The following is a 15,527-nucleotide window of genomic DNA, read 5'->3' on the forward strand; positions in this document are numbered from 1 at the left end:
AAAAAGTAAGGAAGTGAGCAACGCATGGAGAAACTCCTGGAAAGTAAGACTGGGTGTCGTATGGTACAAGCCCACAGCCGTTAAAAAAAGCCGGCAGAGCTAGCGGGGGACGTGATGAGTCACTCACGAGGCGCTGTCGGCTCGCTTTGATCAGCAGCGGTTGGGGTTTCGCGCTGTAAAATATTTGAAAAAGACGAATGGCCGATGAGTCACGGTAACGGTGTTGGAGCTAAGTGTGTTATGTTGCTAAAATAGCTTGAAAATTTCAACAAAAATGATAAAAGCGAATTGCAATGTAACTAATAACCTTCGGGTTGTTACTGTAGTTTTTTGTTTCACGCCATTTTTACCAGACAAGTCGAACATTCTAATTGAAAGCGATGAAAGGTAGGAAGATTATTGCACTCTTGGAAAGTAGAATGCGGACAATTAGGAACAAAAATAAATAAATAACATTAAAATGTAAATAAAAATGAGTAAATGATAGGCTACATAATGCAGCTTACTAAAAGTATTCTTTTCTTCCCTAAGAGTGTGCACGGCCATTTGTAAATTGAATGGTTCTGGCTTCAGGTCTCTTCCGCTTCCAGCTGTTTTTAGCTGTACAAAACAGTTTTACCGTTTACTGCACGTTGTTACTCTTTTCGTTTTTTCCTTATCTACCTTATTTTTCAATGCGGAAGTAAGCTGTTTTCTGGTAATGTGTGAAACTTACGGTTCATAATAACGAAGTGCAATAAACGGTAAAACTGTTTGCGCCAAAAAAAAAAACGATTGTTATTAAGGTTTGTACATTAAGATACATTAAATATTATGGTAAGACACAAAGCAAAACGAGTTGTTTTTTTACAGCTAAAAACAGCTGGAAGCGGATGACACCAGAAGCCAAATTGTATCTTGGCCAAATATTGTCATATACTAACAAGCCATACATCATTAAAAACCTTTTTATTCAACTTTCAGATGTCATATAAATCTCAATTAAAAATAAAATTCCCTTATGACTGGTTTTTAAAGGAAAGGAGGTGATGTGAGGCTAAGTATAGTGACCCATACTAGGAATTTGTGCTCTGCATTTAACCCATCCAAGTGCGCGCGCACACCCGTGGCACAGTTGGGGGATTGGTGCCTTGCTCAAGAGACTCACCTCAGTCGTGGTATTGAGGGTGAAGAGAGTGCTGTACATTAACTCCCCCCCACCTACAATCCCTGCCGGACCTGAGACTCGAACCCGCAACCTTTGTGTTACAAGTCCGACTCTCTAACCATTAGGCCACGGCATTTTGTGGTCTGTGGTCACAGATGTTACCTCGTGAAGTTCTGGTTTTCTGTGCAAAAAGGCGTCGTTTATATTAGAGAGTTTTAATTTTATTATTACTCATTTATATATTTTTAATGATAAATGAATAATAATTTCAGTAGACCTATTGATTTTGGCTTTGGTTAAATTGATCTATTTTCTGTTTTTGAGAGCAGACATAAATGTTCTTAAATGCTTTGTGTTCCCCGACTGTCCTGACTGTATGCGCTCCTCTGCGGTGCTTAGGACCGAAACAAAAGCTGCGCGCGGGGAGGAAAAAGAGGCAAGGAGCTCATGACGTCGGGAAGACTCAGTCACACACACACTCCTCCTTCTCTCTCTTTCTCTCAGTGTAAATACCATCTCCACCAGATGAGCGCGGACGCGCTGAATGCTTCTGTATAACATCACAGAAGCCTTCCGCATATTTACTGGCTGACACAGACGTTTCTGTTGCTTCTGCTTGCTTGTTGTTTTGTTTTGTGTGATATTATTCTTGGATTTCAGCACTCCGTATTCTTCGCGACCGGTTCTGCTATCCGAGAGCCCTAAAACTGACACCCCTCTAAATCTAAATCTCACCTCTGGATATGACAAAGATTCCTGGAGACAGCTGCTGAGGGCAAAACATACCACAGAAGATTTACCTTGTAAAAGACTGGACTGTACCGGGCGGAATGGCGTTGTGGAAAGGACTCCTTAACATTCCTGTATGTGCACCCTGTTTACGATAAAAAAGAAAAGAGCCACACAAAGACCTTCTGCAGCAACACAGAGGGTAATACGCGCAGACAACGGGGGGCATTTTCTTCGTGAGACCGCGTTAAGATGCGCTGTTTTTCAGCACATGCTGTAGCGCTGCGCAGCCAAATGGCACAAGCCAGCGCGACCGAATCGCTCTGACGTTCGCGGAGGACAAGACGTATGATGATGAGCGGCAGCTGCCGTGGGACCAGTCTGCTTGTCCCGATGCGTTCTCCACTCTCCGTTCGGTTCGCCTTCACTCTTCCTCGCACATACCTGCTGTCTCTGTTCTGGGAACTCGCGTAGGTAAATAGAACGCGTCTGGCGTGGGAACAATGGAGTTGTCTGAGGTTCGCTGTTCCAGCGCCAGCGAGGAGCTGTACACCATCAACAAAACCCCCAGCAACAACAACGGGAACCGGCCGAAGCGCCTGCTGTGGCAGAACGCCGTGCGACACATCACCGAGCAGCGCTTCATTCACGAGCACAGCCCGAAACCCGTCTCACCGGACGAGCCTACCGCGCAGGGTTCGCGCAAACATTCCGCCGGCAGGACATCGGTGAGCGACCGGCACAACAACGGCGGCACTAAAGTCTTCCCCGAGCGTTCGAGCAGCGACCTGGGTTTCTTGCAGATCGACTGCGCGCCCAGCAACTCCGACTTCTTCCTGAGCTGGGGCTACACGTACCGCGGGGTCATCTTCCCCACGCTGCGCTACGCCTTCAAGTCTAGGGACCTCGAGCGCCTGTACCAGCGCTACTTCCTGGGCCAGCGACGGAAGTCGGTGGTGGTCATGAACATTCTGGACGTGGTCACCAAGCTGACCCTGCTCGTGTTGCACCTGACCCTGGCCTCCACGCCGATGGACCCGATCAAAGGAATGCTGCTCGGCTTCTTCACGGGCATCGAGGTGGTCATCTGCGCTCTGGTGGTGGTGCGCAAGGACACGAGCTCGCACGGTTACCTGCAGTACAGCGGCGCGGTGACCTGGGTCGCCATGGCCACGCAGATTCTCGCCACGGGACTGGGCTATGGCTTGCTCGGGGATGGGATAGGGTACGTGCTCTTCACGCTCTTTGCCACCTACAGCATGCTGCCGCTGCCTCTCACCTGGGCCATCGTGGCGGGACTGCTTACCTCTGCGCTGCACATCGCGCTCCAGCTGCTGGTGCCCCCTCGGGCGCAGATCTCCACGAATCAGGTGAGACACAGAAATGTGCAATATTACATCATGCCAAGTTTGAATACATTTGTGGATGTTTTCGGTGCTGGAGGCGTTTAACCAAAGCGCAACGGTCGCTGTCCACCCAACGTGGTGCTGAAAGCGACATTTTAAGGTCGTTCGTCCCAGACTGCGTCGTGCTGTTTTTGTCTGATATTGATGGCTTGTTTTTGCGGTCCAAATTTTATAGAGGTCAGTAAAGGTCAAGAACAGCTCGTGAATGCGGCAAAGCAGTCATATTAGAGCACTGCAGTCAGTTACACATTTCAAAAACATCTGAGGAGAGCTTGAGCACTCTGAGCTCTGAAATATTTATAAAGACATATTTGGAAAAACAAATTGTGTATATTTACAAAAACAAATAAATGCATAAAAAATATAAGAATTAAAGGAATAATCACCCAAAATTAAAATGCAGTCATCATTTACTCTATGACTTACTTTTGTGTAGCACAAAAGATGATTTTTGAAAATATGACATATTTACTGTATACAGCGAAAGCTGAATAAATAAGCTTTCCATCGATATGGTTTGTTAGGATAGGACAATATTTGGCCAAGATACTGAACTATTTGAATCTGAAATCTGAGGGTGCAAAAAAATCTTGAGAAAATTGCCTTTAAAGTTGTCCAAATGAAGTCCTTAGCAATGCATATTATTAATCAAGTTTTAATATATTTATGCTAGGAAATTTACAAATATCTTCATGGAACATGATCTTCACCTGATATGCCAAAGTTTGGCATAAAAGAAAAATTGATATTTTTGACCCATACAATGTATTTTTGGCTATTGCTACAAATATACCCTTGCTACATAATACTGGTTTTGTTGTCCAGGGTCACAAATGTCTTTTTGTCTTTGCAATAAAAGTCAATGGGGTTCAAAGTAATTTGGACCAATGTTCTTCAGAATTTCTTCTTTTGTGTTTCACAATAGAAGGAAGTCATGCAGGTATTAAATTTAATGTATAGGTGAACTATCACTTCTAAATTGCATTGACATGGTCTGTATACAGACCAACAAAGCATCATTTTCTCTCTGTCAGATGCTAAGAGATTCCAAATGACAAGATGACCTGAGGTCATGCCGCTCCGCATGCGATCATATCACATTTAAATTGAGCCATAGTGGCACTACAGTTATTCTGTGGCGTTCACCTGCACACACGCTATACAGAAACAAGCGAATGTGCTGTACACAAAAACAAGCGCACAGACAGAAGAGACAGGAAGCCGTGTGAGTTAATTATAGTGTGCAAAGATTATTCACTGTGATCACAGCAGAGAGAGGCAGACAGACAGAGCTGTTTGGTGTCCTCTCACACACAGATTCAGGCCAGATCCAGATGTCTATAAGCAGATTTAGGTCAAAATAGCCAAACTCAGACCCAAAAATATGTGTGTGTGTCCAAGCAGTGGTCGAAGATGCTGTGAGGTAGACTGTAAAAATAGCAAGCGTGGGAGGGAGATATGGAGAAGGGCTCTCTGACTCACACACTTGTCTGCCAGCATCTCTTCGTTTCCCATTTCTGTTTGCCTCTCCTTCGCTCGTACTGCGGGACATGCTCACACACACCCTCAGACCTGACCACACACCTGCTTCGGTGCTTAGCGCTACGTATGTAGAATGATGTCAGTGCCTAGGTAAGATGGTCGTCAGTTAGCATGCGCTTGCTTTCTTGGGCTCTCTCTGGGTTTATGGAAACTCCTGCAGGGTCTCCATCAATCATTTATAAGGCACTTCACAAACTCCACCAGACTTGTGTGAGAGTGTTGTGTGCAGAAGGACAGATTGTTGATAGACAAAGTGCAGGGTGATGATGTGGGTCAGAGGAGTATTTCCTGCTTTCAGCACGAGAGGTTGCGAGTTCAAATCTTGCTTGACTGGCAATAAATACACCTACACGTACATATACATCTCAACATACATATCTCTTCTCAATAAGATTCATTTCAATGTTCTTGAAAGAAGTTTTCTGTGCTCACTGCAAGGCTGCATTTTATTTGATCAAAGATACAGTAATATCGTGAAATATTATTACAATTTAAATGTGCTGTTTTCTATTTAAGTATATTTTAAAATGTAATTTATTCCTGTGATCGTAAAGCTGAATTATTAGCTATTTAAGGTCGTTAAGGTCATTAAACTGTCCGAAATTTTTGCACGTTAAAAAAATAAATACGACCTCACATTGTGTCAATCCAGTTTACACGCTGCCTCTGAAACTTTTGCCAGTCATAAAAAAATTTGGATTAGGTTCATTTTTTGGAGTTTTTGCGTCCATAGCAAGCATTTTGATAGGAAAGGATGAAGAATATCTTTAAAAAAACTGCTTAATATTTTTGTGGAAACTGTGATACATTTTTGTTTAAAAGAAGCATTTATTTGAAATACAAGTATTTTTTAACATTATAAATGTCTACTGTTAAATAAATAAAATCTTATATATAAAATAACATACTATGTGTATATATAGTGTATTTGTCATTTAAGCTCCAATAACATTTTCTATAAATAAAAAAGCAAGTTTTTAAATAAAAATAGTAACAAGATAAATAGTAACAATTCAAAATTGAGACAAGAAGTCTTAGACACTGACTGGTTGTCAAAATATTACACAAATTTACAGTATATTGTTAATATAAATAAATACAGCAGTGGTTGTTCTGCTAAATCGTGTGAATTTGAGGTGAGCTGACTATATACATACACTAAAATTAATTAAAAATAATTTAAAAAATCCCTTCTTAGAGAAAGCTCTAACATCATTTGTTTACAAATACTTGGTTTAATATTTTGTATCTAATGCGATGAAAGGCAGATATATATATATATATATATATATATATGCAAATAAATTTTGATATAAAGTCAAACCAATTTTTTTTCAGACACCTTCAACGTTTCTCACATTATCACAGTTTATTCTCTATAGTTTAGAAAATGGTAATAAAATACGGCAACTCAAGAGTTAAACTGTGTCAGAACCAATTCATCTTGATAATGTCAGATAATTTATATAAAAATGATAATGTATGTAACAAAACATGCTCAGGTCAAAGTGTCAAATCCAACTTTTGGTCCCAAATTTGTATCAATTTTACTAGTCCACTGTATGAAGAATTTTGGGGTATAATATGTCACAGTTTACTTTATTGTGCTATCCTCACTTACATAAATGAACTATAGTGTCATACACCCAACTAGAAAAAAAATGTAAAAAATTATATCTGGTGTCTGTTTGATTGTAACTATATAAGTATAAGTTTGCTGTGTGAATATTGTTGCCCTTCATATGACGTGATCTGCCATTGACTTGAGGAAAAGATGATACTTAATATAACAAAGTTTAGTTTAAGGGGAGGGTTCAGAGTGAAATAACCTCAGACAGCCTGCTGCAGCTGCTGTTTTCAGTAAACGTGAAGAGAAAGATCATAGATTTTTAAGGAGGCTGAATTCAGTGCAGATTTGTTGGGGAGCTTAGATGAAATAAACAGGGTCTAGCAAAGCCTATGAGTGCTACGTGCAGAAACCTGACTGTGTGTGGACAGTGAGCACACACAGAACACATTTATGGACCTTTTTGCTCATGGAGATTTTCACACATGCACAGAGATCAATAACAGCAGGCTGCCTGGTCAATTAAATGTTTTTATGTCTGAGTGATTAATAATGTATTTTTCAATCTAGCACTTGTTCGCTGACACTGTAGATGATCCTGCCGTGTAATCAAAACCTTTAGAACAATCGGCTGCCGCTAACAATGGTAGTGTAAAGTTGTCCTGAGATCAGTATTACGCTGTAGAGGGCAACACAGACAGGATTAGTCGGTAACGGTCCGATGCATCAGGTTTGATTAGGGAAAATGTCTGAGACAGACCTCAACAGCTTCCAGTGAGAAAGCTGGATCGTTCTGCTTTTGCATTAAAGAAATGGCAGAAAGCCAGAATGGAAATGCAGTGGTGAGTTTTTGGCCTCATAATGGAGCTCAGTAATATTTAATTTGACACGACAATGAGACTTTGATGGATAGAAGTAGACTCTGTACTGTTCAATATAATCCTGAACACTGTTGTGTATTTGGGTATCAGTTAGGGAAACGTCTCAGTAAATTGCCAGTTTCACATCAAAATAAATTTGGCAAATAGACTAAAGTGCTAGGAATGAAATATCTAAAAGTGGTCTAGATAAGCAGTTATAGGCACAGCAATGCTTCTGTGTCCACCTTTTCTTTTAACATGGAAGTAAGCCTATGGATGAGACTTTCGGTTCTTTAGCTGCTAGAAGAGTAAAACGAGAAGAGTAAAAATGTGCATTAAACTGTAAAACTGTTTGCACTACAAACCAGTTTGTTCATAATTAAGATAATACATTAAAATAATGTGGTAAAACACACCAATTTACAATATAAAGCAGCAAAACAAGCTGTTTTGTACAGCTAAAAATACCTGGACGTGGATGAGACCGGAAGCCAGACCCATAAAATTGGCCACAAATGTTCGCACCCACTCTTACAGGAAGAAAAAGGTGAATAGCACTTAAAGGTCTCAGCTGTCAGAAGAAAAGGTTGTGGGATTTAAAGGAATAGTTCATTAAAAAATGAAAATCTGCTATAAGTTTACTCATCTTGCATCTAAGATATACTGTAGATGAGTTTGTTTCTTCATAAGAAGACTTGGAGAAATATAGCATTACTTCACTTGCTTACCAATGGATCCATTGCAGTGAATGGCTGCCGTCAGAATGAGAGTCCAAACAACTGATAAAAAATTATTTACAGTATATTAGTTAATGTTTTATGAAACAAAAAGCTGTGTGTTTATAATAAATAAATGCATTATTAAAACATTTTTAACTTAAAACCATTGCGTGTAGGGGAATTTACAGTTAAAACGTCATCTAGTCTCAATCAGGAGAGAAATATACACAGATCAACCTCTGTTTACAAGTGGAAACAGTCCAAAATAGTTCTTAAATATGTGGGTGGATTTTCATGTGAGAGGACAACAGGGGATGGACTTTTTTGTTGGAGGAAGCATTATTATGGATTATGGACTCATATTTGTGACCCTGGACCACAAAACCAATCTTAAGTAGCACGGGTATATTTGTAGCAATAGCCAAAAATACATTGAATGGGTCAAAATGATCTTAATATCTTTAGGATATTAAGTAAAGATCATGTTCCATGTAGTTATTTTGTAAATTACCTACCGGAAATATATCAAAACCTAATTTTTGATTAGTAATTTGCATTGCTAAGTACTTCATTTGGACAACTTTAAAGGCAATTTTCACAGTATTTCGATATTTTTGGCACCCACAAATTCTATATTTTCAAATGGTTGTTTCTTGGCCAATTATTGTTCTTTCCTAACAAACTATACATGAATGGAAAGCTTATTTAAATTGACCTGTATGACTTTTTTGGTTCAGGGTCATATTTTGTATAGAAGTGAAGTTTTAAAGTTAAAACGCTTTAATGATTCATTTGTTTCTCACAAACATGCAACTTTTCACTTGATGTTAATTGATAAACTGGTGCCATGTGGATTACTTGTGGGTTATTGCAGTGTTTTTATCAGTTGTTTGCACTCTCATTCTGACTGCACCCATTCACTGAAGATCTACTGGTGAGCAACTAACTGAAAATGAGAGTAAATTTTCAGCAAATGTTTATTTTTGGGTGAACTATTCCTTCAATATCAGAGCTGCCGAGAGGTCACAGCGAGGCACTTTGCAAATGCAGTTATTCCCACAGTACATCTGCTGTTGCTAAGATTCTCAATGGAGACTGGCCTGTGTTACATCACTTAACAAACCCAAATGTCAGATTTCAATTTCAAAGTTTATCAAACGGGCATTATAATGTTTCTGCTCACCGGCTGAATTATCAGTGGACAGCAGCCCATCTATTGGAAATCTCAGTGGCAGCATTTTACAACTGTAATCAACCACAGTAATTAAATGGAGTGTTAATTAAATCTCAGTTCGGCTCCTCAGCATGGTGAAGACTCTCTGGCTGGAGTACAATGTTGATATTAACAGTTTCATTAGATCTGCTGGTCTACGAGCCACTATGCAGTTGTTATTTTTATTTATTTATTATTTTAATTTGCTGCAGTCAATGGGAGTCAATCACTCTTAACAGTATCTACAGCATGCTGACGGATATCACTGTACTTCGCTGTGATAATTATGGTGTTAAAGACTATAACTGAAGTGCACTGTGTTTGTGTTAGAGACCGTGCTGGTAAGACGAGACTGGAGACAAACTCAAATAATAAATACTTTTAATCTTGATCTTCAAAATCAAACACAGGGAATAACCACACACGTACCAAATGAAATGACCGACAGAGAACTCAGGAAACAAACAGACTTATAAAGGGGAACTAATCATGAAACACCGGTGACGGGGATAAACCAAATGAGGACTAAACCAAATGATCACAAAATGACAGGGGGAGACAAAGGGAGAAACCAAATGATAAACAGTGCAAAACAAAGGCAAACAAGGCTACATATAAGTTTGTGTGTGCGTGTCTGGTTTGAAGTGTTCATTTAGAAGTCAGTGATTTAACTGTACAGTCAGACTTGTTCTGTTAGTTCTCCTGCTGTGTTTAGCTCATGGACTGTATGAAATGTACATTGGCTTCAAAACATATTTTCATATTTAAGCTGCACATAGAAAGAAATGAATGCAATTTCCTAGATAAAATACTAATTCAAATCTCATTTATTTTAAATGAAGTTAGCAGAAGCACTATTTTCTATAGAGACCTGGTCTTGCACTTTTGCCTTTATATCTCACAACTGGAACCGTTTCTTATAATTGCAACTTTACATCTCACATTTGGGATTTTATATCTTACAAGTGGGACTTTTGTTCTCATAATTGCACCTTTATATTTCACAGTTGCAATTCCGTATCTCGCATTAGGGAGTATTTCTTATAATTGTGGCTTTGTGTCTCACAGTAGGGACTAGCTCTCGTAATTGAACCGTATTTCTCATAATTGCAACTTTATACCTCACTAAAAGAGTTTATTTTAAACTTTCTGGCTGTTACCTTTTTTATTCTGAGGCAGAAACAGGCCTCAATACTTTTTATGCACAAACAAGATTCACATACAGACATTTCTTATGTGTAAAAAGATATAGTTCACAATTATGGACCCTTTTCACAAGACTGTGATGATGAGTTTCAATGGTCATCATAAATCCTTGAAAGTCTTTCATATGTAGATTTTTTTTTTAAACATTTATATATGTACATTTATAACACTATACTTTGTATTATATCACCTTTTCATCAAGTTACAAAAAACGGGTAAATTTGGGACGGTAAATTTGACATCATTCTCTTTTCTGACTGCCGATATCAGTCTGTCTCAATTTTTTTCCTTTGATTAAAAGTCATAAAAACACTACTGTAGAGTTTTTCTTTTGTTACTTGAGCAACTGGGAATACAAAAATATATTTGTGGTACTCTCCCATTCTCTTCTCTCGGACTGTATCTAACTATGACGACTTCCGCTATGAGAAACCCAGAAATGTAAAAAAGGTCCATTGTGACTATTTCTGTTGTTTCTTATGTATTAGTGGATCATGGCTATGATTACTGTGATGAATTATAAATGTAAAGCTAGAAAGAATAGCATCCAAGATGTCTTTCTTTCTTCAGTCGTAAAGAATTTGTGTTTTTTGAGGAAAACATTTCAGTTTTTCTCTATATATAATGGACTTCTATGGTGCCCCCGAGTTTGAACTTCCAAAATGCAGTTTAAATGCAGCTTTAAAGGGCTCTAAACCATCCCAGCCAAGGAAGAAGGGTCTTATATAGTGAAACGATCAGTTATTTTCTAAAAATGTACAATATATATACTTTTTAATCTCAAATGCTCATCTTGTCTAGCTTTGCGTGAACCTGAATACACAGAGTTCACACAGAGCTGGACAAGATGAGCATTTAGAGTTAAAAAGTATATAAATTGTAATTAAAAAAAAAATAACCAATTGTTTCGCTATAGATAAGACCCTTCTTCCTTGGCAGGGATCGTTTAGAACCCTTTGAAGCTGCATTTAAACTGCATTTTGGAAGTAAAACTCAGGGGCACCATAGAAGTCCACTATATGGAGAAAAATCCTAAAATGTTTTCCTTAAAAAACATAATTTCTTTACCACTGAAGAAAGACATGAACATCTTGGATGACAAGGGGGTGAGTACATTATCTGTAAAATTGTTTTGAAAGTGAGCTACTTCTTTAAGAGTTATATTCTAAGAGACTCATCTTCATTAGTCTGTAGGCTGTTCATGTTTTCATATATGGAGAGGGATTTGTGCGACGTGAGATGCTGTTTTTTAAGGTCAGTGATTTGAATGGGGAAAGTCTGAAATAATGAGCTTTCCTATTAAAACTGTCCACATCACTGACCTCTGTGTGTGTGTTGTTGTATATTATCACGCACACATGCTGCTAAAATGCATGTTGGTGTTGTTTATGCGTTTGCAAATATCATTTACAATTTCAAAAGGCAACGATTACAGTTATTAAAAGTCATATTTAGTCAATTTGCATGCTAGCTTGATTCTTGAATGTTGATAATGTTTACTGCATTAATTCTTCTCTCTCTCTCTCTCTCTCTCTGTGTGTGTGTGTGTGTGTGTGTACTAGAGGGGTTGTATTAATTAGGGCCTCTGTCTGAAATGGCAGCCCTTTAATGCCCCCATGGGACAAAGAAAACTGAAGTAATTGAAACTGTAAAGGATGGGGGGCTCGTTAATCAGTCATAAAATTTATATTCCCATGAGGGATGTGTCTAACCGACGCGCACACGTTCACGCACACACAAATGCCTGTGAGGCTTTTGTAGTAATAGGTGCGGAGACATGCTTAAACATGTTTGTGCAGTGATTGTTTTAGAGTGTTAATGATTGCAGGTGGTTACATCATGCTCTCCGGAGATTTCACGACATGTTTGGTAAAACGTTTGTATTTTTAGATTCCTCTGAGGGGCATGACTGTATATGTTCCAAATGCAGTAAACTAACAGTGTTTGCTCCCATGTCTAAATATAAATATTCACCACCGTGCGTATAACGTGTTTGCTATGCCTCACTGGCTACTCTGCTGGAAAGACATATCTTATGGTGTTGTTGTCTGTTTTGTTGTATATAGTCTTGATATAAAGTTAAAACTGCCTAATTAGATCCTAATTGTACCTTTTAAATACAAAAGACTCACTCTGAGCCCTGGAAATTTAATAGCAACCAGCTAATCATGCTGGAGATTACAATTTTGTAGGGCTTTATTGTGGTGGCCCAACTGAGGTAAACAAAATTCATAAGTCTGACAGATTTCAAACTTATAAATGGTAGATTCAGTATATTTGATATCTTATTGATTTCAGAGGGCTAACTAGTTCAATCCAGATTCAATAATCTAAGCTAATGTGTTTATAAATCAATTTGGCATAAATCCCCAATTTTCTCTGATTTCTGCGACTTCCCCTAGTGGATGGGCTTGATGAGTCCTTTGTTTTGTTTGCTTTGGTTTCTCCTGGGCCAAGTAGAAAATGGAAAGCATTTGGAAATGCATGGTAGGAGAACAGCTAAGCTGTTGCCTAAAGGCTAATTCATGTTTTTTTCAAGATAAAACATGCAAATCACTTGAAGTAAGTGACGTGTTTGTAAATGTGTTTTTGTTTGTTAAGTTCTAATGTAGTTGCACATAAGAAATGCAAGGAAGACAGAAATCAGCAATGGGAAATCAGCATGGTTTTAGCTTTATATAGACTCAAAATATTTAGACAGAATTATCATAGGAAAATCACAGTGCCTGTGTGAAGTTTGAATTGAAATAATGAATTCATGAATCAGTGATATAGTTAACAGTTACATACAGGACGTGAAAAGCAAACACAAATGAAACTGTTTATTAAACCTCTTTTGTTTTAAACGAGTACATTTAAAATAATAGCATGCTTATTAACTGTAAAATATTGTCTTCTGCCTTCAGTATATGAATGACATTTATTAATTTCGCATTAACGTTCAATTATATATGCGTGTGTGCCTCTGTGTGTGAAATAGAGAGAACGATGACATTTAGCTTTTCTCTCCTGGGGAATGGTATTGTATAAAGTATTTTTCTCTGGTATGCTTATGCTCAGAGTCTAAAATGTACACTTGCCAAGTGCCAAATGCAAAGGAAAAAAGCCTTTGGCAAGTAAATAAATGTACTTGGCAGTGTCTGGTATGTGCAAAACGAGGACATATTCTTTGCATTAATCCACTAAAATTAAAATGTGAGGAACAAAATCATACTTTCTCGCATGTTTATATAAGGCAGAGTATCATCATGCACAATAATGCTGGCAGTGACTCAATGAACTGGATTTTTACTAAAATGCAAGATGAACAGCAAATCAAAATTATCAGATTGTTATAATACCAAGAATATTTTTTTAGTAAAAATTCAACACTGTAAAAACAATCCATAAAATTTTCAGTTAAAAAAATGGTAATTGTGGTTGTTAGAATTTTACAGTAAAAATACGGTAGCAACATTTTAGGTTTTATGGATTTAACTTAAATTTACATTTAAATACCATAATTTTATTAACTGATATAATGTTACTATACCAACTTATGGAAGTACTGAAATCTGTTTTGTACCTTTGTAATACACTGATAACCACAAAAAGCAGGTGGTGATGAGAAAATCACACGATGAACTAAAGCTATATATAGAAGGTGCACAGTGTCATTCACACAAACACTAAACACCATCATGGTAACACACATGAAACTGAAATAATGCAATAAACATTAATTTAACAACATTAGATGTAACAGACAACGCTAATGTGCACAGCTGATAAGAAAAAAAATAAAAAGAACCATAGTTATTTCAAACAACAACAACAAAAAACAAATGTCAAATGTAACGCAGGAAATTCTGGAAATTTACGGTTATTCACTGTAAATGATTTTCACTTCCAAAAACTGTGTACTACCATAGAATTACATTTAATGTCTAATACAGTTTTTCACAGTATATAGTAGATGAACGTGCCATTAACCAATTAATAGGTTTTTCTGTAGCATTTTTCATTTTTTTACCATTAAAATCACAGTAATTTTTTACAGTGAAGATTTCATGGTTTCATATTTATTGCTGGAAAATCCCTTGCCATTGGCTCATGTACCGAAATAATAATGTTTTTGTGTTTGAGTTTCCAGTGTAAAATTACACACACTGTCATATACAGCTGATGAATGGATGTAGTTTTATTTGTAGTAGTTTGACCTGCAGTTTAGCACACTAATTGCTTGAGGTTTGTAAAATTCTTTTTTTTTTCTTCTCTTTCTCCTCAGCTGTTAGCTCAGGTGCTGCTGTTCTTATGTATAAACACTGCAGGGATGTTTATCAGCTACCTGTCAGACCGCGCCCAGCGACAGGCCTTTCTGGAGACTCGCAGGTGCATCGAGGCACGTCTCCGCCTGGAGACCGAGAACCAGCGACAGGTTAGTGTTCCCAAAAAGTTTCCTTCACACACACTCACGTGACACACGTAAACAAGTTTGTGGCCCATGTGCTTTAGGATATGTCCAGGAATCTCTTTTTTTTCTTTTAATTTTTTTTCATTTAAAGGTATAGTTCTATTATATAATTCTATCATTAATTACTCACCCTCATGTTGTTGCAAACCCTTAAGACCCATAAGTTCACTTCCAGAACAAAAATTGATCATAAAGAAATTATGTTTTTTAAGGAAAACATTTCAGGATTTCTCTCCATATAGTGGACTTCTATGATACTCACGAGTTTGAACTTTCAAAATGCAGTTTAAATGCAGCCCAGCTGAGGAAGAAGGGTCTTATCTAGCGAAACAATTGGTTATTTAGTAAAAAAATTGACAATTTATATACTTTTTAACCTTCAATGCTCATCTTTTCTAGCTCTGCGTGTACGTTGTGTATTCTGGTTTAATACAGTTAGAGTATGTTGGAAAAACTCCCATCTCATTTTCTCCTCCAACATTAAAATCGCCCTACATCGCTGCAGAAGTACCCACCCAGTGTTTACAAAGTGAACATGCAAAGAAGATCAAACACCCTTTACAAAAAAAGTTAAACCAGTGATGTATGATTTTGAAGTTGGAGGAGAAAATGAGAGTTTTTCAACATACCCTAACTGTATTGAACTGGAATAAACAGAGTACACGCAGAGCTAGACAAGATGAGC

The 15,527-nt window shown here is 37.9% G+C and overlaps 1 protein-coding gene across 2 annotated transcripts in view; it reads left to right on the forward strand.

Moving 5' to 3' along the window:
* Positions 1–875: 875 nt before the first annotated feature.
* The window catches only part of adcy8 (adenylate cyclase 8 (brain)), a 71,943-nt gene continuing 57,291 nt past the window's right edge, over positions 876–15,527 (forward strand). The window contains exons 1-2 of one of the 2 annotated variants that reach the window (XM_073848941.1): positions 876–3,246; positions 14,657–14,806. In XM_073848941.1, coding sequence (XP_073705042.1) covers positions 2,380–3,246; positions 14,657–14,806 — 1,017 coding nt within the window. In that variant the 5' untranslated portion in view covers positions 876–2,379. The remainder of the gene's footprint in view (positions 3,247–14,656; positions 14,807–15,527) is intronic. The other variant, XM_073848940.1, reaches the window with a different exon arrangement.

The sequence above is a fragment of the Garra rufa genome, chromosome 10, assembly GCF_049309525.1.
Source record: "Garra rufa chromosome 10, GarRuf1.0, whole genome shotgun sequence".
Lineage (NCBI taxonomy): Eukaryota > Metazoa > Chordata > Actinopteri > Cypriniformes > Cyprinidae > Garra > Garra rufa.